We start from the raw sequence: 24,987 nt of genomic DNA on the forward strand, positions 1-24,987 counted from the left end.
GTCAAGAGAGGCAAAACCTCTTGTCTCACACATCACCTGAACATTTTCTGTGTTGTGAACACGAGTTGTGAACAGAGTTCATGTGTGAAAAAGGCTTCTTGAAGTTACAGCACTCCAACACCTTGAGTTTGTGACTATAGAGGAATGATGACTACATTTTTTTTTCATAAGCCAGTTTCATCGTGAGTGAGCGGGTTGACCTTTTTTTTATTTTTAATGAAATTGTTTTTGTGCATTTCAGATGATCGTCATCGGGTCAAACTGCACTCGCTGCTTGCAGACCCCAGTTCCGACTATGTCAACGCCAACTACATCGATGTAAGTCCCTTGCAGTCTTATCCTTCCATTCTCTCAACTTATACTCCACCACCTCTGTCTTTGCTGATCCCACATCTCCGCTTTAACAGCTTGTACTAATCGCCTTTTATTGTTGCGGTTGTCCCAGTGCTTGACCAGAGGACAACTCCACATGCATTGTGTGAGCTCTCAGACTGAGCAGTCATTTAGAACCACGCCCACAACATAGCATTATATCCATGCATGCAAGCACGCACAGGTTTTTGGGGTGAGACAACTCCAGAGTTCCTACAAATGCCCCTGAGCTCACGATTCACCCAAGTGCTTTCGTGAGGCAACGTTGAACTGCAGTTGGAGCTGCAATAACGCAGCTGATCTTTTCATCTACTTTCAGATATTTCGATCTCACCTACAGTTCAGCTCGAGTGAGCATTTCAGGGAGCCTCTCCAGTCCCAGCAACAGCTCCTGGCCCTGCCAGATCCTATCTTGACAACTTTGAATTAGATGAAGCAACACTATCCGAAGGACAGTTGCTCTATCCTTCAGCACAGGTCAGGCTGTGTTCTCTGCTGCCCCCTCACAATGGAAGGGTCACTTGAAGAGCTCTCAACAGCATATTGGATCTGTTTGTTAGCGCAGTCTTCTGAAGTACTCAGGGTTAGGTAGATCAGGGTTTAACACGAGTTGCAATGGCCTCTGGAGGCTGTATTATGTCCTCTGTTCCTGCTATAGTTTGCAGAACAAAAGGATGTAAAACGTGTTCAGAAGGGGCCATATCAGTAGAGGATGCCAGAATCAGTGCATGTGGGTGGCTGTGGTTAAAGCAGAGCGTCAAAGCTCAGAATGCTGTGTATGGTCACTTTATCCCCTGTAGTGCTCCATGAGGGCTCCATTATGAACGCTCCAAGGACCTTTGTGTCATTAACTGTGCCATCTACAGCACTGCCTGCATGTCATGCCAAGAATCCTGGCTCACAACACCACAGTGAAATGATCCCAGATGATTCATGGATGAGTCCAAGGTTGGATTAAATGGAACGCTGCTTTATTTAAAGGTTAAACTGAAAACTTCCACCACCCTCTGCTCTCATTCGCAGTTTTTCTTTTGCATGGGTAGAAAGACATGACATTTCATGTCAAATCTTTAGATCTTCCTTTTGATTCCATCTATTGCCTACAGATGTAACACAGGAGGTGACACCATCACCACTCAGTTCTCAAGGGATTGTGCGTTTGTTGTTCAAAACGCCCACCTCAAGGAAGTGTTCCACTTGTGTTGATAGCAGCGGTAATTTGTTTGGGAAAAGATGAACTGGGAGTGAGAATTGGAAGTTATCGTCGCCTTGACTGAGCAGACAATTCAGAAAGTATGAATTATTTGAATGACAGACACATTCTGCTTTATCTAGAGACACTTAATATACGGATTATGCAAGATGACCCAGTTTATTTGTTCATGTCAATTTGAAGAAAATTTTTCAAATTTCATAAAGAATATTTCAGATTTCCAGTAACTTAGTTCATACAACACTCAGCTATTGAATTAAAACATTTAGGGCAACTTCCCCAACATTAATAATGATTCTGTACTCATGTCTGAGCTTTGAAAGCTTTGCTAAAAAGTCATATTAGCCAGACTTATGTGGTAAGGTTAGAGATTGATATTAATTAAAAACTACTCTATGGTTCAAATATATAATAATAATAATAATGTTAAATGCATGTCTGTGATTGGATACACTCATCCACAACCACCCCTCACTTTGTGCCATGCTACACACTTTTTCCTACAATAGCAGTGGATGTAAGCACAACACACACTGAAACATACAACACATTCCTCGAGCAAGTAATAGAACACATTCAATTATTTATTTCCTTAGGTATTACACATGTCTGGAGGCACCATGCATTCATCTATGTTATAGTATAACTACAGTTAGTGAAACAACCGGCCCCGAACCAGAACCTGCTGCAGCAGTCTTCCTCTTCTCTGCCTGCCACTGCCTCTCTCTTTACTTTACCCGCTATAAATAAAGTTCTAGTATGCTGAAGGTGCGTGGGCTCACGGGAAACAAATACAGGAAAAAAAGTTGTGCTAACTAAAAAACAAACGTTGGCCGGCTATCGTAGAAATATGGGGATTTGAGGTTTCTGAACGTTATTCTCTCCACAGGTCCTCAGAGCAAGCCGTTTTTTTTAAACCACTTCATCACCCTCACCTTTTTCTTGTCTTAAATCACAATAACTAGCTCTTGTTTCCTCCTCTGCCTTCCTTCTTTCTCTCTATCTCTCTCTCTCTCTTTTGTCCGCCCCCCTGTTTTCCACCTTTTGGCACCTCTTAGATTCGGATAAACAGGGAAGTAAGTACCTTGCTTCTCATCTCTTTTCATCTCCTCACCTTTTTCGCGCTGCCCCCTCTTTCTGTCCCCCGCGCCAGCCCACTATGGCTTACCTCCAACAGCATATCCCCCCTCCCCCCCACTCCTCTCCTCTTCCACTCTAAACCACTGAGCTTTTCTGCCTTTAGCCGTCACTTTTTTCCCCTGGGCAACTCTTCTGAAAACTGACAGCAGCAGTCTCTGTGTCCTTTTTCAACCATAATCAGATGCTCACCGAGAGTCTTTGCTTAACACCGGGCTGTCCTTAAAAAGACAAAAGACCGATAGAATACCATAGAGGGGAGCAGACGAGGTCAGATCAAACCCAGCGTACACGCCGGGACACAGCAGGCATTGTAAATATATTGAGTGAGCTGGGGGAAAAAACAACAAACCACGGAGCATGAAAGATCAGGAATTATTTTAGTGACAGCTTACAAGGGTTTTACCTGATAACACTCAGCTTCACCGCAGTGCATCCATATTTATCAAGCATCTCAGAGAAGAGTAATTGCCTGGTCACACTGTAACACTCTTTGACTTGTCTCTGTGAAATAGGTGTTTGGAAATTCTAGGTGAATACTGGCAGGGTTTTCATGATACTGGGATTGACCAGCTAACTAGTAACACAATAATAATAACTTAATTTTCCATAGAAATAATAATATTAAAGATACAGATACTAAAAGTCTTAAGAAGAGAGATACAACAGGTGACCTATTCTTCTAGTCTAATCCATTCTGGCTGATTGCTCCAAAGTGCAGTGGCCCTCATGGCAATGGCTCTTTCTCCTTTGGTTTTCAGTCTGGCCTTCGTATGGCTAGCAACACCTTCCCAGAGGATCTCAGACTGCGTCCTGGCTCACAGTGAGATAAAAGATCGGAAAAATCGGGAGGGGCCACTCCACACTAGGCTTCAAAAGTAATTGAAACTACCTGGTAACTTGGCAGGCCACAAAAGCCAGCGATGCTAGCAGACTAAATGCCATTTAGCAAGCAAGAAAACTTGTTACCGGACAGTCAGTGAGATTTGTGTGAAAATACTTAGTCAACCGTGGCATGATTATTCAAGAGGAGTTAAATCGAGGCCAACTGGAATTGTAGATTCACCATGTCTGCAAAAAGCATCCCAACAAGACCCTTTACGGGCTGTTATCTCTGCTAAGCAATACTGAGCTGAACGGCAAGCTTATCCAAGTGACCTTTGTTTTCTTGGATGTGGCAGTGTATGTTTAACTCTAGTAACTTGTAGTGGTCATCCTATTAGATGTTACATGATTTGTAGTGATGCATTTAGTCTGGTTAGATTTTATTTACAGATGAAAAGACAAACAAACAAACTATGGTAGTGAAAATGTCCCTAGAAACTAGTTAGTTAGTTGTTTCTAGTTAGCGAAATATAAATTGTAGCTCTGTTACAATTCAAAGGTTACAACCTTCGCAGGACTAGTCTGCTTGGTCTATGAGGTCTTCACCATTGTGACCAGTATCTAATGGACTCTGGGACAGGTTGGCCCGAGAGGGATCCACTCTTAGGACCCTCTCTTGCTCTGGAATGGAAGGACGGATTAGCCACCTGCATACAAAGGGTTCTTGAAATGGGACAGCCTAGTCGTTGGGTCTTGATGCAATCAATCTTCAAATTAATCCTCTGAGGGAAGCGGCCCCTTATATAGGACAAAGCTTATATAAACAGTCAGTAAGCAAGCTCGCAAGTTCAGATTTGAACAGGCATTATTTAAGAGAAGTTTTTGAACCATTAACTCCTGTCCAATAACGTACACACGTATGATGGAGCAGTTTAATCTCCAGTAGAGCAGGGTTGTATAACTTTGGTGGTGAAACACAGCTAATTCTCAACCGTGGCTCTCTGTTATTCAGCACTGTTAATGGTTGGAAATTGGCAGCACGGATTTTCTCATCAATGTCCGTTAAAGTTACATGAAAGCTCGGCTTGGATTTTCTTTGCCACCAGAAGAGAATCTATTAAAGTGGGAGGTCCATTGAAATGAATGGCTTGTGGTGTGAAATCTTGCTGTCATGAATACAGATGTATTTGTGAATTTATTTTCTGGAATGTACGTACAGTGAAGGTCCACACAAAGCCTATTTGGTTCAGTCAGAATCTAAATTACAATGGTGTACATAGTAAAATATGTTCCTCAACTTTACTTAACCCGATGCTTCTGTGTGTCGCTTCCTTTTTCTCTAAAAGTGGGCCATGAGTCGCATGAATTTATTCATCCCAGAGTTTTAACTAGAGCAAAAAGGAAACTCAAAATGATTCAGAATGGAAGAAGCCTGAGAACTGACCCTAATGGCTTCACTAACCCCAGGGAGGATGTTTTTTATCTCTTAAAGTTTCAGCAGGTTTCTGAGTGACTCTGAGATGCATGACAAATATGAACTAATTTACTTGCCTACACCAAGGTCAGATATTCACTGACTTAATACAGGCTGTTGTAGATAGAGTGAGCCCAACACGTGAAGGCAAAAACCAACTGAAAGTTGTGTTTGATGTAGCTTTACAGTTTCAAATGACTCTGCATGTTATTCATATTTGTTTGTTTATTTTTCTATCCACTTCATTGTGAATTCACATCGCTTGATGTTTTTCTGCTTGCCTGCTGTTGAAAAGTGCAGTTGCCAAGGTGACAGACAGGAAACTGGTTGGCCCAGCGAAACACAGCAACAGAGGCTCATGGGAATGAGGGTCACTGCACTCTTTCATAGTGATGGGCATCCATCTTAACATCCGTTTGTGGCATGACAGTTCTGGAGTGTAATTTGTGTTGCTGTATGGCAGAATATTGCATATGTGTACATATATTTATGTGTGTGTGTGTAGTATAGGTATTACTCATGTTGTAGGGACCTGTTTCCAGAGAGTCGCTTCCATTATGCAGATATGTCTTCCTCAAAATGAATACATAGATACAATTTAGGTTATGGGGATAAAACAAATGAGTCCCCTATAAGGTAAATCCTCATTTAAAGGTGAAAAAGGTGTTTGAAGGTTAAGGTAATCCTAGTGTAAGGTTAGAATCTGTAGGGTCTGTAGGAGAGAATGTGGTGTACATGATTTGTACTGTACAAATGTTTAACATATCTAGAGCAGTTGGAATCCCCTTATCCATGAGTGATTGGAGGGCACACTGAGATCTGGATGCAACAGATCTATCATGCTGGGCTGCTTTGCATTCAGCCGACATGGTGGACGGCCGGGATGCCACTAATAGCCTTCCAGACGGTGAATACTGTATCATAACTTTGCTAATGCCAAGCTGGGCAGAAAGGAGACAGGCAGATCAGTCAATGTCACTCGGGTAGAATTACTCCCAGAGCTGAAGATCCCTCACCTGTCAAACCACCTTTGATCAGAAGCCTCTGGCTGCATGCAAAGCACTGCATGCTGGTCCGTCTTTGAAATGCAGCTACCTCACTCCGCATGTAATGACCTGGCTCAGAGACAGACGGAGAAAAACTTGAATCCGTGCCATTTTCTCTGTGCATTACGATTCAAGTGTGATCCTTCACCCCCCACTCAGAGCCTAAACAGTGCAAAGAATATGGCCGGTCAAACATGCCACTGCCATCAGCTATTAGCACGGTGCAGAATAGTTTTCACAGCAACTGAGATATCTTCAATCACGAGCAAAGCAGAAAGTTAGTGGAGCGCTGACATCAAACCCGGCTCCGAGATAAATAAGTGATGACTTGATGCTGAACGTGGAGAATGAGAATGGATGGGTGGGTGGGGTGAATTGAGAGTCAGAGATCCCTCAGTCTCACTTCATCATGTGCTCATATAAATATTAAGTCTCTCCTCTTACCCCTTTTTTTTTTGCTTTCTCCCCCACCTTGCTCTCTCTCCGTCTCACAGGGTTACCAGCGATCGAACCACTTCATCGCCACTCAAGGTGAGTGCGAAAGGCCCAGCGGCGTTGTTGAACTGCTAATATTTACTTTGTTTGTGCTGTTCCTCACAGAGCAGCCCGGCTCCCGATATTTTAATGGGTTCACTGAATAATTGATGTGTAAACAAGAATGGGGCCCTTGTTGCATCAGGCTCACATCTGGATTTCCGCCGTAAAAGATTCACTTCCCTCCGCGTGCGAGAAAAGCTCCCACAACAATCGACTGTAACTGTCAGTCAATCTGCACTGTAACACTACTGACTGTCGCCGGCTGTGAAGCTCGGCTTTTGTGTCTCCCCTCCCCACCATCTGCTTGTGTGGCGCACGGTCTCTCTGATGTCGGTTTGATACGCCATATAAGCTGCGTTCCCCAGGCAGCACACTCCCAGAAAGACAGAGAATAAAGAGAGAGAGACGCTCTCTTTATTCTCTCCCGGCTCTGATCCTATTTATTCGGGGAATATGTTTTTTCACTTCCGTAATCCCCCTCTGATTTCTTTCCATCTTTCACTTTGGTCTCAGCTCTTCCACTTCACAAAAGTAACCTCAGAAAATGGCTCAGCCCCTCTCTGACACATTTCGCTCACAGAGTCTTTCAGCACACAAAGGTGGAGGCAGAGGTGCAGAAAGTGAAGAAGATAGAAATCTGCTGAAATTTGACTTGAAGTGGAGCTGAAGTTATAGATTTCAACGATCGAACAACGTGGTAAAGCATCGTTGGTTGATCGGATATAGAAGTGTCTTTTATACAAAAAGAAAAACAACTTCACTAGTTACATAATGACTAGTTTCACATTCTAAAGTACTGCTTTATACTTTATTCCTAAATGTGTGTGGATTGGCTTGCTGATAAAAACCCTGTTATCAATAACTACATGAAAAGAAATATTGGACATATTACTGGACATGGACAGCAGTCTGTTGATGCTTTAAAAAACATGGCCAATGGCCTGTGTGTAAACATCTGGTGACAAAAACCGTGTCATGGTCCCTGGCTGATTCTGATGTTTGACATTTTGACTAATTGAATCTCCGGTTTGGTAATTTCAAGATTAAGAGTCTTTGTATCTTTTGTTTTTACCAAAATAGTACCAATGTTACCAGACAATTATTTCTTCACTTTGACATAGTATATCAACAGATTGTGACCCAAACATTGACAAACAAAACATACATTTAAAGAGGAACAAATATATTAATAATGTGTTATTCTTTTTGTGCTTAATTAAGCATTTTCAATGTAAATGTAGGTTGTTAATGAGAAGCTATATTTGTAAAGCTGATAACATCAAGCGAAATTTGTGTTTATTTATTTATTCTTTATTTAATTAGACAGTCACATGGAAATCAATATCTCTTTTCCTAGAGAGGCCTGAGAACAGGGAACATTCACAATCAAAAAGTTTGTAGATCATTCCACTTAGAAGGTGCATCGCAACTGAATCCAGTTCTGCCAATATTGGTACATACATGAGGGATGTCTAACGTTAAGTAGTTACTGGATCGTGTGCTGTATGTACTGGTTTAAACCAGCCATGGGATTTTATCATTTTGTCTTGATCACGCCAGGACCGTGGCTTACAGATTTTTTTTTCTGTAATATAGAAATTAATATATGCTTCCATCTCTATTGGCTACAAGCCGATGTAGATATGTTTTTGTATTTCTGAACTTGGAACACAATAAATCAGTTTTTGATGCCAATATAAGAAACAGTCTCATCTGCTAATCTTCTCAAATGATGGTTGGAACATTAACATATACAGGAGGAAAGTTTGTTTTAGTTTCCAAAGTAAATGCATCCACGACTGTCACTCTAAGTTACACACACATGCAGACACCAGTCATGCACGGCATCATTAAAGCTGTCACTCCTCCCTCATGCTCTGCATATACTGAGCAACACACTGCTTATACAGGCAGCGAGCCCTGGGTGGGTGGCTGTCGAGGTTGATTTGTTTTACCTTCCATGGGTGTTAAGGCAGTTGGGCTTCTGCAGCAGGTCGCAGGTGCTCGGGGCTAACTCCCCATTATGTCCAGAGATGAGGCAGCGAGAGGAGGTGGCTGAGCGGGAGGCGGACGGGGGAGGAGAAATGCCAGGCGCTGCTCTGAGAAGCTGGAGTCCAGAGCGGCAGCGTGTTGTGCCATGCATACAGATTCACCCAGCTGCTGGGATCACGCACGTCATCCATCTCTTAACTCAATGCCTCGGCCCCTCCGGCGATGCATTAGAGGGCCTCTGCTGCTGCTTCTGCTGCTGCTGCTGAAAAATTAACAACTTGCATCACTAATAAAAGCAGAAGCCGGCGCAGCGACCAGCCAGGGAACTGTGGATATAAACCAGTGACGAGAAGGGAAAAATCGTGGCTAACTTAGCTACCCATGTGTCCGTGTGGCAGCTCAGCTCACGTCAACAGCGGTGAAGACTGGTGTTTTTGGAATCGATGAGAGGGGAAGCCGTTGTCAAGCTCCACCGATGCCCCGTTCTTTCTTTCTCCTCTACCTGTTGTTAATGAGGGACAAAAAGAGAAGGAGATCAAAAAACCTCTGCAGGCCTTTGTTTTGCCTTCATCTTATTTTTACCATACGATTGTTTTGAAAAATTCACATCCTTCCTGTCCCAGTCAGATTCTGAGACAGTATTCTGTGTCTTAGTCCACATCTTGGTGGATTACAGCAACACCCCTTTTTCCTAGACTTCCTGTAAATGAGCCATCACTAGGACAAAAAAATATTTATATATCAATATTTCTCTGATTCTCAAACCCAGTTTTATTATGTTCCTTTTTATTCTACTGATTGACCGTCAAACCCACGAGTTCCACATGCATTCATTGTTAGTTTCAGTTGTTTTGTGGGATTTGGCGACCGTGAAAAGATAGGGAAAGTAAAGAATATCACTGACCTTATGGTTTTATAATTGCTCTTTGTTTAAAAGGTGTTGATTACAGTATCTGTTATATGTGAACTTGGAGGTTGGGCATTAAATTACTTTGTTGCACCGGCTGTCCCTAAAGGTCAACAATAAACTTCCATGCTCAGCATTACGATAAATGTAGCTTTTACTTTGTTTTTAAGGGTTTCTCACAACTTTCCTATTTTATCAGTCTGCGAAAGCTTTTGGATTGATGTTGTTTGTGCTCTACACATACACCTGAACTAAACAAATTATTGAAAACAAACAGAGAACAAATATGGTTGAGTCAAAAGATATACTGCGCTGCCACAAAGGATGATAAGGTGCAACCTGCCTTTAAATAAAGTCATCCAGCTGAGTTTGGGTAGACAAGATAATATTCCTATTAAACACACTGCGTGGGTAGAAATGAGTAATTGTGTTCACTAACAGAGGTGGCGATGTGAAGGACCGACATTATCAACGCCACGCTGGAATGAAATCAATGAAATCCTACACTTATTCCGGGGGCTGTGATTTGTGCCTGCCACTGTTGCTTCGGAAAGGCAATACATGAGCTTGTTTGTACAATGGCTCAGGATTTGTGGGTGTATTGAAATGACATTTCTCAGTAGTATTAGGAGAACACTGAGCGGGCAATAGTTCATGAATGACACATTGTTACTCTGTTCCCTGGCATGGATTACACAGTGCGTCTACATTGATGGTTATTGCTGCTATTTTCTCTGACTTATGGCTCATCTCGCCACCCTCCTTCTCCTCCTGCTTTCTCTTCCTCCACCTCCTCTCCTCGCCCCCCTCCCTCTTCTCCACCTATACCTTTTGCTGTATATCCCCTCCTCCGCAGGCCCCAAGCAGGAGATGATCTACGACTTCTGGCGGATGATCTGGCAGGAGAACTGCTTCAGTATTGTCATGATCACCAAACTGGTGGAAGTGGGCAGGGTAGGTTTCTCTTCCCTTTGTCCTGTGACCTCTCCAGACCCTGTGAAGATTGATGTGAGGGGGGATGTATTTCTGGAGCTTCCTTTATCATTTACTATATGTCAGAGGAGCTGCCGCGCTCCAGGTTGTGGGAGGAAATGGCTGCCGCTGTCGGATCATGAGTGATCACCTTTTGCGGTGGTGGCTCGGCTCCAAGGTCAAAGCTTTGATGTGTATGAAGGCCCATGGTGGAACTCTGTTGCCTCTTTCATATTAACTATCACTGCCTCTGTCAAATACAGCAGGCTGCTAATACATTATTCAAAATGTGTATGACGAAATTGTTATGAGCTGAGTACCATTTATAAAATGTGATGGATGAAGATACCAGAGCTGTTATAGAATTGAGCTATTTAACTAGTCATTTACTACATCCAGCTAAACAAATATTTAGTTGGGGACCTATAAGAGCAGTCTATTATGTTAACAGGAAATCACTAAGTGCAGAAATGATGCGCAGTACTTACCGCCAATCTGCCCTTATTTAGTTTGTGCGTTTGTCAGTTTAGTCAGCTACACAACCATCACATCTGGTACACGTTTGGTGTATTTCCTACTTTGTGTCAATGTGTTCCCTATTATATTCTTAAATCTTAACAGCTCCTACTATATAAGGTATTGGAAAGGTAATGACTGCATTTGTTAGCTAGTTCAATTTGTTACACAACAGTAACACCAGGCAATTCCTGGGTGGGAATGTGTAGTAACAGCTTCCCACTGAAGCTGTTTTACTGAAGTGTGGAATAATTCTACACTTCCTCAACACTTACTTTAAAAAAAGAGCTGCTGTAAACATCTACTTTTCCAAAGTTTAGAGATATGACGTCTGGGTATCTTCAACAATTGAGTTTCCTTATTTATCTCTCGTGTTTAGGCCAAAAGTTTCCTTCTAAAATGGTTGATAAACAGAATAGCAAATGGCATGACATCTCATTTTGTGAAACTGAAATAACAGGCAGGCAGCACAGCCAAATAAGTGTCAGCGCGGGTCACAAATTAACAGAGACTCAGGGGTAAAAATGTGAGAACAGGAGATGTAAAAATGCAGCATATAATTAAGTGTGACCTTTTAGCGTTTCACCTTTTCACATGACTGTGCAGCTCTCCCGTAGGTGGTGAGTGTAAAGTTTTTCTCAGGCATTGCAAGTGAAAACATTTTTATTTTTATTTTGGATCAGAAAATAAGTCTGCAGCCCAAAGCAGTAGAAAGTGTTGACACTGTGCAGCCAGCGGTGGAAGAAAATGTGGACGGCACAAAAACACAGTGCTTCAACAGAAAAATAAATAAAGCGGATGTCCTCCCAAAAAAGTTCACAGCAAAAGGGCTGGAGGGCCGAGTGACGGTGGATGGAGACGGGAAATAACACCATCGCCGACTGTCAGTTCCACTTCCAAGAGGGGCCGTTAAAAAACACATCAAGACACGTCTCATCTCACCTTGGAGCCAGGACTGTTACGTCTCAGATGTGATGGTGGTGATGCCTGGAATAAGTGTAGCCAAGTCCAAATACTCAGCAAAGGTCACAATAGGATTAGAGCAGTTTGTCTCACTAAAGGAGACCTCAGTGCCAGGCGCTAATCATCTGTATATCTCTGTGAACCCGTCTAAACTTTATCTCTTTGTTATATTTCCAGATGAAGTGCTGCAAGTACTGGCCTGATGACACCGAGCTCTATGGCGACATCAAGATAACGCTACTGAAGACGGAGACCCTGGCCGAGTACACTGTGCGCACCTTTGCCATGGAGAGGGTGAGTCACGCTCTCCTATTATCTCAACTGTCTCTGGGTAACCTCTATGTCATGTATATCCATTAATACAATCATCAGTTTATTAGGTACCCCCGGGTGAAACGGATGGACTCTTAATACTGCAGCCCTGCAATGAATTCTCCCTTTGTGATGGTTATAATGTTCAATGAGCGTAGCTAGAGGTAATACAACTCAGCAGCAGTACAAGCTACATCCTGCAAAGTCATCGTAAACTTAAATCCGCTCCTCTCTAAACCAATATCATCACAGACTGAACATTACAACCTTCACGACGGGGGATTAATTGCAGGATTTGTTGCAATAGCTGCATTAGTTCTTGCCAGGTGTAGCTTAGAAACTTTCAACTCAGAGTATCAGCCTGAGGCTTGCTGAAAAGGTTTTCTGTTTGTGTGCTTCCTCCAGAGGGGTTACCCTGCCAAACACGAGGTGTGCCAGTTCCACTTCACCTCCTGGCCTGAGCACGGCGTGCCGTACCACGCCACTGGCCTGCTGGCTTTCCTGCGCAGGGTCAAAGCCTCGACACCTTCTGATGGTGGGCCCGTCGTCGTCCATTGCAGGTACCTCATCACTTTACATCCTGATCTCCGATATTATGGTTGAAGCCTCCGCTTTAATGACAGGTCACTTATTTGACCCTGTTCATTTCTAGTTCAGCTCGTGTTTTTATATATTTCCCAAATTAACCGTCAGCTTCTTGCTGCTGTACATGTGTAGGTGGAGAGTAGGTGGTTATTCAAAATAACAGGATGCTACATTTTACACATATCCAGCAGAAATTAAGTTCTTACTGTTTCCCTTTGCAGTGAATGATTTATATTTCCAGTGTTTGGACGCTGATGTTATACCTACAAAAGAATCCTGTGTCAACATATTTAATTTGTATTCACCTGTGGATGTGTGCATATGCCAGTTTAATGCATCATTTAATAATGTCAGATATGTGGAAATCTGTAAAATGTGTTTTCCTTGCTGGGATGGAAGGTTTCCCATCTACAAGACAAATATATATCAAATATATAAGGCTAGTAAAATCAGTCCAGCGTTGCTGTTTACTGAATCCATTCATTGGTTTTGCCAAAGTTTTGGTTGTAGCTGTCGGTACAGAAGATGCACTGCTTCAAAACGTATTGTGCTGTCCATTTGGCTGTGTATGTGGCCTTACTTTTATTCAAAGAAAAAACATTAGTCATACCAGAAACCCACACAAAAGACACCCTCTGTGTGAACAACAGAAGCCTATGAGACACTTCAGATCAGTGAGGCCCAGGCCTGGGAAAAGACTGAGAGTCACATCTTGTTTAATATATATATATGTCCTGTTTAGTCTGCACCCCAGGTTTAAAAAAGATCTTTACCAACAGCGTAAATATAATTTGCCAACACACAAAGCTCTGAAGCAAAGAGGTTGGGTGTGAACACTTTTATTTAGCCTGCATTTCAAAACCTACACTTTTTATGGGAACAGTGGCAGATCTAGGATTTTTCATTATCAGGGGCTAAAAAGGGGCGACAACTTACACAGGAAGGCAAATGATATGTCCAACATCCATGCACAGCTCCTGATTCAGTAAGGTGCTCATTCTTTCTTTACTGCTAGCTCTATAGCTTTGAACGAAGCCACACATCACTGAATATATTTTATAAATTGCTCCATGTTGAAGCACATTGTGCAATAATAAAAAACATATAGTGTACAAATTTGAAGATCGTCATATTTGTTGTTGTCAGGTAGTCCCCTTTTTTTTTTTTAAGGACTACTTACAGGACCATTTTTTGAGCCAATCGAATTGCAGCAGGAGCCATGTCCCCCTTTGGCCCCACCCCTGAATCAGACATGTTGATTGTGAGGGGACATGTTCAAAATGTCAACTATAGGACCTATCGCCATCATTCTTGTGTATTTGTATAATTGCATTTTGACATTCCCCCATGACAAGTGCATGAATAGACATGTGTCAGAAATATCAGCAGCATGAGTCAAACATGAATATGGTTAAATATCACAGGGACAATGAGATTCGCTGCTTATCTCTGTCATCCCGTTAAAGCTGTCTTGTGCAGCAGCCCTCTCACGATGGGATCTAATTCTGAATAAGCACCGGCCCGTTTGCATCTCAACATAAATGATGCGCTTGTTGAGCAGCGCTGATGGACTGCAGGGAGAATTGTTTTCCCTTTCATTGGAGAAAAGCTATAGTAAAACTCGGGGAAGGCAGATGTGTTATTGAGGCATAAAGCATCCCAGTGCAGGAGCTCCGATTGGTTTTTAAAGCTACAAAACCTTATCGGGAGGGTACTGAGGCGTTCACACACACACACACACACACACCCACACACACACACACACCTGCCTTTATAGCAGTGTTGGAGCCAGACCTGCATGGCTCAGTCTACTATACAGGGCTCTTTTAAAACTCTTAGCACGCTCAGCTACAAGGGTTTTAACTTTCAAACTTGAACTCCAATAGGTGTTATGCTGCCAGAACACAATGGTCTTATATTCCCTCGATTTCTTTCCCCAACAAAGCTCCTTATTATACTTGACTTTTGGGCAGAGAATCTCAATCATTACCACAGGCTCCCTGCCGAGACGTTTTCATTTCACTGATGTATTCAGACCTATCGATGCCTCTCCTCTCTCCTCTCTACCAGTATGGGGGCAGGCAGGACCGGCTGCTACATTGTGCTGGACGTCATGCTGGATATGGCCGAGTGTGAAGGAGTGGTGGACATTTACAACTGTGTCAAGACCCTCTGCTCGCGGCGCATCAACATGATCCAGACTGAAGTGAGTAGGGGGGCGGTGGTGTGCTCAGAGAGGCCGGGTTGAACTTTTAAACTCACAGGTTTGATCTTCACGATATAACGCTTCTGGTGGTACTTATTTTTATCATTTGTATATTTGAACATTACCATACATGATTCCACTGGAATTTCAATATTTTCAGGTTAGAAAAGTCTCAACAGTAATCCTGTGATCTCCACTTAGATGAAGTGTTCATACATATTACTAAAGTAAAAGTATTGATCTCACAATGTAAAAATATTAACAAACAAATAGAAGATAAATCAGAATAGAAAAAAAGTCATATTTTCAAGTACTGAGTCTGACGTGTTATAAAGGAGAGTTGACTCTCAGACTTAAAGAAAAATGACCAAAACACATCTCTAGGTTTTTATTTAACTTCACTTAAATTTGTTTTTTTGTCATAGTCTGACCCAGAAAGCTCCTCTCCAGTAGAAATTACCGAACCACATTTCCCTCTTTATTTCTATTTTGAATCTTTCTACAGAGGAATTTGTTCATACATCATTTATATTATTTCTTTTTCAACAGCAAATGGATTTTTAAGGCTGTTGACAGTATTTTCTGGTTTATTTAGTGATATCAGAAATCCCCTCTGTAAAAACCTTTAATAAACTCATATGAATATTAATTAATATTCAACTAGATAATGCATTATTTACATTCTTAGACACAAAATGTCAGGGAACCTGTTATTCAAAAATAAATGGACAAAGTTAAGGGTCATGTCATTTCTAACATTAAACGGACAATGAAAAGGAATAATACATATAACTCAGGATGAAATAAGTACATGTAGAAGACACTGACAAAGATGTCCACATGGGAAAACAACGAGATTTGATAGCTTTTAGCATTAAGGCCTGAAGCCGGTGACATTTTTCCAGAATTATTATGTACATCAGTCTTTGTGGGATAGAAGACCAAAACCATGAGCCGAACGCTTTCATCAGCACCTGACACTAGCACTGCGAGCTGTTTGGTTCTGGGCAGGCAGCACAATATGGGTTCAGCAGAGCCCTCTCCGGCTGGAAGCAGGTTGTTAAGGGTCTGAAGTTATGGGCCGTAAAAGCAGAGAACTAAACCTCTGTGTCTTTTCTTACAATGCACATCGTGGTTTGATTCGTTGTTAATATAAAACATTGGCAAATACAGCCTTAACTTTTAAATGAACCAAGTAGTTAACACACGATACATCATATCTAAAACCATCATATATTATGTATGTAAAATAGTTAAACTGCTGCCAGAAACTATAGCTGTGCAGTTAATGCAGCAGAGTAAAATATAAACATCATTTCACTCTGAGATATAGTGGAATAAAAGCATAATGTAGCATTAAATGCTTGAATATTAGAGTCCTAGCATGCACAGCTGAATATATTCAGATGTAAAGCTCTTCTTAAAATGTATTTGCTGTTTGACGGTCTTTTAAAAAAAAAACATTTATAAATGCAAATTATGTTTCAACATTCAATTTAGAAACGGCATATTAATGTGTGACAGTACAAACAATGTGATAGTGAAAAGATTTCAAGACGACTTTACTTATTTTAATTTGCAGATAAACACAATTGCGAGCGCTTGCTGTGAACTCCCGGTCGTCCCGCACCAAACGCACCAGGGGGAGACAGTAATTACTGGAGTAAATAAAACGATTAAAAGTTGAGAAAGAGTTTGAAGACTCTTCTCTCATTAACACGGCTGGAAGTGGAGACGGTGCAGTGAATACCCCAACAATGGCATTTTAATTCCGTCTATTCACCTTGCAGCGAGAGCCTGTCTACCAGTCCAATGCATATCGCTGCAATTACAGATTGCACATTATAACTAAGTTGGAAGAGGGACAGTTTTATGCCTGTCATTTTTCAATGTATCCTCGCTTCTTTAATCTTTTGTTTGGTTGGATGTCAAAACAAGTTTCCTGGTTAATTGCATGGCTCATGATGTTATTCAGATATTGTGTGTGGGCAGTGTTTGGCTCCTCTGATGTACAATTTCCGCGCTTGTTTATTTATTTTTTTTACCCTTTTAATAGAGGATTTTCTGCCCGGCATTAATGCCCAAGAGAAGGCATGGCGTAATGAAGGATGTCTGACAGTTGTGACCATTAGTCAACATTCAGCAGCTGTAATTAAATGTTGCATTGTTCTTCACACGTGGGCAATTAACAGTGGGGGAGAAACTGCGTGTGGGATTTTTTTTTTTTTTTTGGGCCCTTTCTAAATTTGTGAATGCTTCCTGTCGCTTAGGAACAGTACGTGTTCATCCACGACGCCATCCTGGAGGCCTGTCTGTGTGGAGAGACCGCCATCCCTGTGAATGAGTTCGCTCTCATCTTCAAAGAGATGCTGAAGGTGGACTCTCAGAGCAACACCTCGCAGCTCAGAGAGGAGTTCCAGGTAACACATGCACCAACACACGACTGATTATTCTCCTTTCCTACCCAGTAAGATCACTTTGAATACTAAAATTGAAATGTTCATTTGAAATCAACCTTCTGACTTTACTCTTCCACACGGTTTACGAAACAGACACAGCTGAAAGGCTTTTTTACGAGAAATGTCCCATGACATATTTGACAGCTTCATTCACAATATTGACACGGACGTGGTTAATGGGTTTATCAGATAGACTCTGCATAAAGATGGACGACATAACTGCTTCCCAAAATGGCTCTAACGCAGATGGGGTGAAACTTCATGATTGACAGCTGAGAGTATGATTTGTGATTGGTTGGATGTGAGACCTTGATACCGCGGCTCCATCCCTCCAGAGCTACTGCGCAGTCTCAGTATCCAGAATATTTCAGCTTCGTTCCTGGATATTGGGAGGAAGTGGAGACTCGTCGTCCATCTTTACATACAGTCTATGGTTTATAACAATATAAGAAGCAGTTTATCTGATTAAAGTGCAGGTTTTATTAACTTGTGCTACCTGTCCAAAAGAGGCTGCAGATAAGCGGCTGAGCTCTTCCTGACACCTTTACACTGATGCTCCTTAGATATCAATCGACAAACTGTCTCTTTATGAGGAAACTTTTTGCTCCCTTCAAGATATATTTTCTATCGTGTCAGAGTCTGCTTTGTATTTCTATTCATTTTCATTTCATAGATATTCCACTGCTCTGACTTCAGGCTACAGAATCTAAGTTTTGATATATAGTTTACTGTCAGATCTCTCATCCACAGCGATGCATAGCTGCACCATCATGCTTTAATTGCTCTCCCGACGATAGCAGGGGTCTTTTCGTTATGATGTGAATGACAGTGGAAAGTTAGCCACTGTTATTCTCTGCTTACATCATGTCGTCTTTCCTCTCAGCTGTGTCCACTGCCATCAGAGACTTGCAGGAGCCGGCAAAGCTGACCAGCCAGACTCCTCTTTGTCTCAATGTGCTTTCTCTTCCCTGTGACGTCACATGTTACATTACTTTAGTAACAGCAGTGCTGCTTACAGAGGAAAGATGAGAGGGGATGGCCAAAGTCTGATTCATAATTTGAATCTCCAATTTCCTGAGGCTCACAGATTCCAAACATGCCTTGATTCTAGAGCTTAAATAATTTATCAGCCGTTTATAATTATATAGTACATTTATATATACAGAAACACATCCAAAAGTATAGAACTAAAAAATAATATCATTTTTATTTTCTGTATAATGTGTCGGAAAACAACATTTTTAAAATGCTCTTCATTCAACCCCAATATTTGCATCTGCCCCAAATTATATAATATTATCCATATGTTATTTTATTCAGTATTGCTATTGAATTTATTTCACTATAACATGTATGTTTTTAATTAGCTCTTTTTATTTCATTTTGGGAGTTGTCGCTGGACATACTTTACTAAGTGAAAAAGAACACACTAACAACACACTATATTATACTCTGCTATAATGTTTTATATATCTAACTATAAATCAAACTTAAATGTCTGACAGCTCTGTACTGCGCAGGCTGAATGCAATTCCCACATTTCTACTGAAGCAGTAACAGATTTCAGCCTCAGCTAATACCACTACCTGACTTTATTCTGCGTTACTCTGCTGTAAATCACTCTGCATCAAAGGTCAAACTGAAAATTACAAAAATGTCTGAGACCGCACTCCAGTCCTGTTATTTTATTTTTGCTCAAGCCTTTCCACTGCTTGACTTTTCTTTTTGTTTCAAATAAATGATTGTCCATTTAACTTCTAAACTCACTAATTGCTCCGACACAACTGTGATTCAGCCTGTGTCCTCCACATGAGAGCTTTTACACTTGGCCTCGGTCGACACACTGTGCTTTTGGTCTTTCAAGGGAAAAATCTTCTGCTTGTTAAAGATCTAATGAAATGAGAGTGACAGCCACCAATGCCGAAGCTGCCCATCTATTTAATGTTTCATCATAAAAACCTCTGTGGCAGCTATGAAGGTGTTTGAGTGCAACCAAGAACATCGTCTTTTATGTAATAATGTTGCCCTCTCCCAGCGTTTGGTGACCTTTGGTCGGTGTAATTAGAAGTCCTTCTCTCCACATGCTCCGGTGGAGCTGGTCCAGTCAGACCCACTCATATCTGCAGCTCAAAGCCTGGACTCACTTCACTCCAGCGACGAGCTCTATTCTATTCATTTTGTCTGAACCATTGGGGAGTCGTTTACAATATGAAGCCAGTTGGATAATCAGTTCATTTCAATTTCCATTGCTTCATAATGTGCTTATTCATAATGTTTGAGATTGCACTAAATGTGTTTTTATCCATTAAGCCTTGTGGGGGTTTGGACTGATAATAAATATGTTTTAAAGTTTCCCAGAGATGATTGGAGATAGTTGTGCTTGTCAAGTATTGACAGTCGAGCCGTCTGAGTAGGGAATATTTTCACTGCCTCTGTCCATCTCTCTTTGATCCCATTTCTGTTCCACTGCGTCTGTCTCCTCTTATCTCAATCTTTATTCTCACTCTTTCATTTTTATCTCTGCATCTAAAATGTGAACACATTCTCAAAACACACACACAAGCCAACCTTTCTAATTATTTCCCCTGAATACTCTTGTCTTCTTCACTTTTCCGCTCCTCCTCCTCCCCCGCCAGACTCTGAATTCAGTGACTCCCCACCTGGACGTGGAGGAGTGCAGTGTCTCCCTGATGCCCAGGAACCGCGAGAAGAACCGCAGCATGGACGTGCTGCCGCCGGACCGCTCCCTGGCCTTCCTCGTCACCGCTGAGGGGGAGGGCAGCAACTACATCAATGCCGCGCTCGCCGACAGCTTCCTCAGGCCCGCCGCCTTCGTGGTGACGCCGCACCCGCTGCCAGGCACCACCACCGACTTCTGGAGGCTCCTGTACGACTACGGCTGCACCTCGGTGGTGATGCTGAACCAGCTCAACCAGTCCAACTCTGCCTGGGTGAGTAGAGACGCAGGGGGTCCCACAGCAGCTGGAGATTAAATCGTCTACACTTCAGCTGGAAGTACAAGTGATTTCATTACCGATCTCATTATGCTGAGCCCCGACTTCTAACTTCTCATCTTGCCACGGGTAACATTAAAAGCCTTTGTGTGACAGCATCTTCATCACAGCTGGATTTCAATTAGTGCCCCACAGTGTCCATTTAGTGTACTTATTCTCCAATAATACACAAAATGTTGGATTAGCACACACTGTTCGAACATCTTAAAGCCACATTTTCTAGGACCAAAAGTAATCATGACCTCAATGCCATTAGTTTAATTTAAAAATGCTCAAATTAAATTCATGACATTTACTTCTGGGAAGCTTCCTCTGATTCTGTGCAGGGTCACAACAATGAGCCTGAACGTCACAGTTTCATTCATTATTTCATTATCCTCTTTGGGTTAGCATGTGGTGCTTCAGCAAGCACTTGGGAGCACTACTGTGAAAAGGATTGTGGGAATAACGGGCTGTGAGATAGCAGTGTTAGCATTTCCAGCAACTAACCGTGGTTTTTATATTCAGACACAGTAATGTCAGGGTACGTTATCTGAGACCACTTTTTTAGGTGATCTTTGCTCCCTAGTAAAAGACAGACAAATTATTACAATATCTTGTTTGAAATGTAAAAGTGATGTTTGACATCTTGTTAAAAATCATACCAGAAAAAGGGTTAGTGTACCATCAACATGTACTGTTGGACTGTTTCCCACTAATGTCCTGTACACAAGCACAGATACTTGCTGTTCTGGTTATCCAGCTTTCTCTGTTTACCGAATACAGAGTAATGACGAATATTCAAACCCAATTTTTATCCCAGCACAAGCACAGAATGTACAGCTAGTGGAGCGGGACGGGTTATTTGTCGAATTTGACCAGAAGTGTATTGGATTAAAATGGCTTTCCCCACCTTTAACTACGAGAGGTGATTTCAGATCGCCAGCAGCTTCTTCCCTGAGAATTGTCCATTAGGCTTTAGACTACCTAAAGAAGATGTGAGGAATGTAGAGTGTCAGGTCCAATTTCCCACCATTTCCAAAAACTGTGAGGCAAAGTGAAAGTTCAAGACCAGAGCAAAGGGTATGGGAAAAAAGGCAAAAGGTTTGTAAACCAAGAAGCTCTCAGCCCCGCTCTTAAGACCTGTTCACTTATAGTCAGCAAACTCTCCAGCGAAGAGCAATTCCTCCTCACTTAGTAATCTAAAAAGTGCTTTTTAAATCCTTATATTCTTAAAGATGAGGAAACTAGGAGCCCAAATACACTTATCATCCCAGTGTGAACCAGGGAGCGATCTTCGTTTCCAATTATCGCTAGAAAAGTTTTACAAAACAAAGTGACTTAATGACAAAGGACTCTGGGCTGCGTCGACACCCCAAACTCAATAGATTTTCAATTTCAAATATTCCGCTATGATATTCCTTCAGTAAGTGAACTGCCACGATAAAGAGCTGCTGTGAGTCTGAGTCCACAGAACCTTGAAGCCACCGCTGCTGCACAAAAAAGAGCCATTCACCTGTTTATTCAAAGTTCAGGGAAGCTTGACTCAGTATTTAAACCCATAAAAAAACCCGGTTCCCTATGTTAAGTCCCAGCCGACCACCGAAGTGCTTTTATTAATATTATAATTGTATTAATATTGAACGTATTGTGTATCCAAATTTGACACTTTTCTTCTACACATAAACTTGTCTAGTGCAAATCCGATAAGATCAACGGTTCCCAAGATGCAGATACACATACAGAAGGAGAGTATCCAGCAATCTGTGGCATTGTATTAGGGGGGTTTGATTCCTGGTTCACCTGACGCCTTTTTGGTGTAGAGTTTGCATGTTCTCCCCATGTGTGTGTGGATTAACTCACCACTATGCAGATGGAGGGGTGGATTAAGTGTTTAAATCCTCGAAACACTTTTGGAGTCTCAGGGGTAAACAGTGTTGCTGCCAAATCCAATACAATTAAAGCAACTGGCGAACACATCTTTAAACTACAAGGTGTGAACGTGGCTCCAGAAGGGGATATTACTGGATGTGTAGGCTAAAAACAAGGTTTAAATGATGCCTTTTCGAATTAATTTATTTTATATTATTTTTATTTTTTTTACGCTGATTCAAACACTTCACCCACCCCTCCATCGACATAGTGGTGAACAGATATGAGCCATTTTTCCTTCTTCTGTGAACTATCACTTAAAGAAGTGTGGAATAGAAATAAACTATAAACTATATACTGGAAATGACACATGTAAGTTATCATGACATCGTGGCAACATGTCTTCTTCAAAATGTTTTCTACCCTCCTGCCGAGATTGTACAGGGAATCCTGTCTATAAAAGTCAAGCATGTGTAATGGCTGCAATTATTTATCTCTTCTTTTTTTCTCATTCGAGACTTTTATTATGTTTTGAGTAATCAAGTTGTCGCCTAGGTTATGAAATGTCAGCAGTCTTAAGATTGCTCCGACCAGCTGTTCAGAACACAGGGACAGTAAAACAATTTGATATATAAGCAGAAAAAAGCTGTAAAATCATCACATTGGAAAAGGTAGAGAGCAAATGTTTGGCCTCATGTTTTAGAAATACCTTCCAACGTTTTCTACTCTCAAATAAAGGCAAAACAACTCAAAAATTCTTCCCTAAAATGTTCTACCTTGTTTCTGAAATTGGCTGCTTTCTAAATTCATAAATAAAGATGAGTGTTCCCACTGTCATTCCTCATGGTTTAACATGTGGACAGTAGCCATGACAACATGTCATCCCTCCTCATCTTCAGATAAGACATGTCACACAGCGCAGTGACGACGGGTCATCACATGTCTGGCCTTTCACTGGTGCTCCGCCAACAAGCGTCTACCCTGCGTGCAGTTTAATTTGCACGGGGCTGTCACGGAATTAACACGTTCTTATCTCTCCCCCTCCGTGTTTGCTCATGCGTGGGTTCGCTCTGCCATCTCCCGATTGCCGCTCGACCACCGTGTCATGTCGGATTCCCGCTCGACATTTCCAACATGCCCATCAGCTGCATCCTGTCCTTCCTCCTCTGTCACTTTCTTTTTTGTCCCTCCTTGTCTCTGGCTGCCAGTGGATTAACGGTGCATCCCTCCGACGTGCACACACTCACTTTGCCCTCCTGAGCTGGGGCTGCCAGTCACCTCTCTGCATGTATAAATATTTATCTCCCCTCCTGCCCAATGTCACCTGTTAATACCCTTCTGTCATTGTGAAGCGCCATTATCACTCCTTACTCCAGGGTTCCCCGTCAACGCCAAAGTCACCGCAGTCCACGATACGGTTGTCATCGCCGCTCCCCTGTGAATTTGGCCCCACTCCTAATGGTATCTTTGAAGCAGTGGTGATAGGACACTTTGGCTGTTTTTGAAAACCAACCTCTTGGCTAACTTCCTGTTTATCACATCCAGGCACAGCCAAGGTCTCCTACCCCATTCATTTATAATGCACTAATGGTAATGATTCCACCTCATGAATAATTCATGCTAGGTGACCACGACTTATGTGAGGGATTGTTCGCGGCTCCAAGCAGGTTGTTTTTTGCTCATTTAATTTACGGCTTGCTATCTGTAGGTAATGATTGTAATTTAAGCTAATTGTCTGCGCTGTCAATACTCAGGTGTCTTGTTACTGGGCTTCACGATCACTGGCTGCTGACATAATGATTTGTCCTGCCTCAAGCATGCATGGGCTAATGACCTCCTATCCCCCCCCCCCCTTCCTCTTCTTGCTCTTCCTCAGCCGTGTCTGCAGTATTGGCCTGAGCCGGGGCTGCAGCAGTTTGGTCCCATGACGGTGGAGCTTCTGTCCAGGACAGCCGACGATGACGTCATCATCCGTCTCTTCGGGGTTCAGAACATCACCAGGGTAGGTGTCACAGCCCCACAGTGTGAAAAAGCAGAGTCTTGTTTTCTTATTTATTAAGAGATCCTTGTTTTCGTGTTGTGTTATTGATCATTTATTTTAAACAACATCAAAAATGTTTCCCTCGACCATGTTTTTATACATTTTTTTAATTCAAAGATTCATATTAATTCACATTGCATGTAATGACAAAATCCAAGCTTTGAAATCCAGGAAACTTTCTGCACTGTGAAAAATATTTGTGATGAGGCACACGGCAGAATGAGGGTCTAAATCCATTTCTCAAGCTTCAGGTGTTTGAACGAACACAGTGGTCTTGATAACCGTGAAATGGAAGAAGTTTGGAGTTTCAAGAGTCTCTTCCTCGTGATCCTGCCAAATCGAGTAACTTGGCAGGAAGGGTCTTGTTCAGGGGGGTGGCAACTCTGACAGAGAGAGCTTCAGGTTCTCTGCTGCAGAGACCTTGTAAGGATCAGTGAATATTGTTGGTCGCTGTCACCTTCAATTGTAGCCTACAGTCTGAGTTAACATCAAACTAATATGTATCCTCAGCAACAGGTGTAAAACCCTGACATGGTATAGGGTCCTTGAGCTAAAAACGTTGTGT

At 42.0% G+C, this 24,987-nt stretch overlaps 1 protein-coding gene across 1 annotated transcript in view; it reads left to right on the forward strand.

Annotated features, from left to right (window-relative positions):
* Positions 1–24,987, forward strand: part of ptprua (protein tyrosine phosphatase receptor type Ua) — a 187,072-nt gene that overhangs the window by 152,137 nt on the left and 9,948 nt on the right. The window contains exons 19-28 of the mRNA XM_053446672.1: positions 242–318; positions 2,644–2,661; positions 6,562–6,598; positions 10,360–10,457; positions 12,132–12,248; positions 12,672–12,826; positions 14,922–15,057; positions 17,328–17,477; positions 20,153–20,467; positions 24,258–24,383. Of these exons, the coding sequence (XP_053302647.1) occupies positions 242–318; positions 2,644–2,661; positions 6,562–6,598; positions 10,360–10,457; positions 12,132–12,248; positions 12,672–12,826; positions 14,922–15,057; positions 17,328–17,477; positions 20,153–20,467; positions 24,258–24,383 (1,229 nt within the window). The remainder of the gene's footprint in view (positions 1–241; positions 319–2,643; positions 2,662–6,561; positions 6,599–10,359; positions 10,458–12,131; positions 12,249–12,671; positions 12,827–14,921; positions 15,058–17,327; positions 17,478–20,152; positions 20,468–24,257; positions 24,384–24,987) is intronic.

Source organism: Pleuronectes platessa, chromosome 18 (genome assembly GCF_947347685.1).
Source record: "Pleuronectes platessa chromosome 18, fPlePla1.1, whole genome shotgun sequence".
Classification (NCBI taxonomy): domain Eukaryota; kingdom Metazoa; phylum Chordata; class Actinopteri; order Pleuronectiformes; family Pleuronectidae; genus Pleuronectes; species Pleuronectes platessa.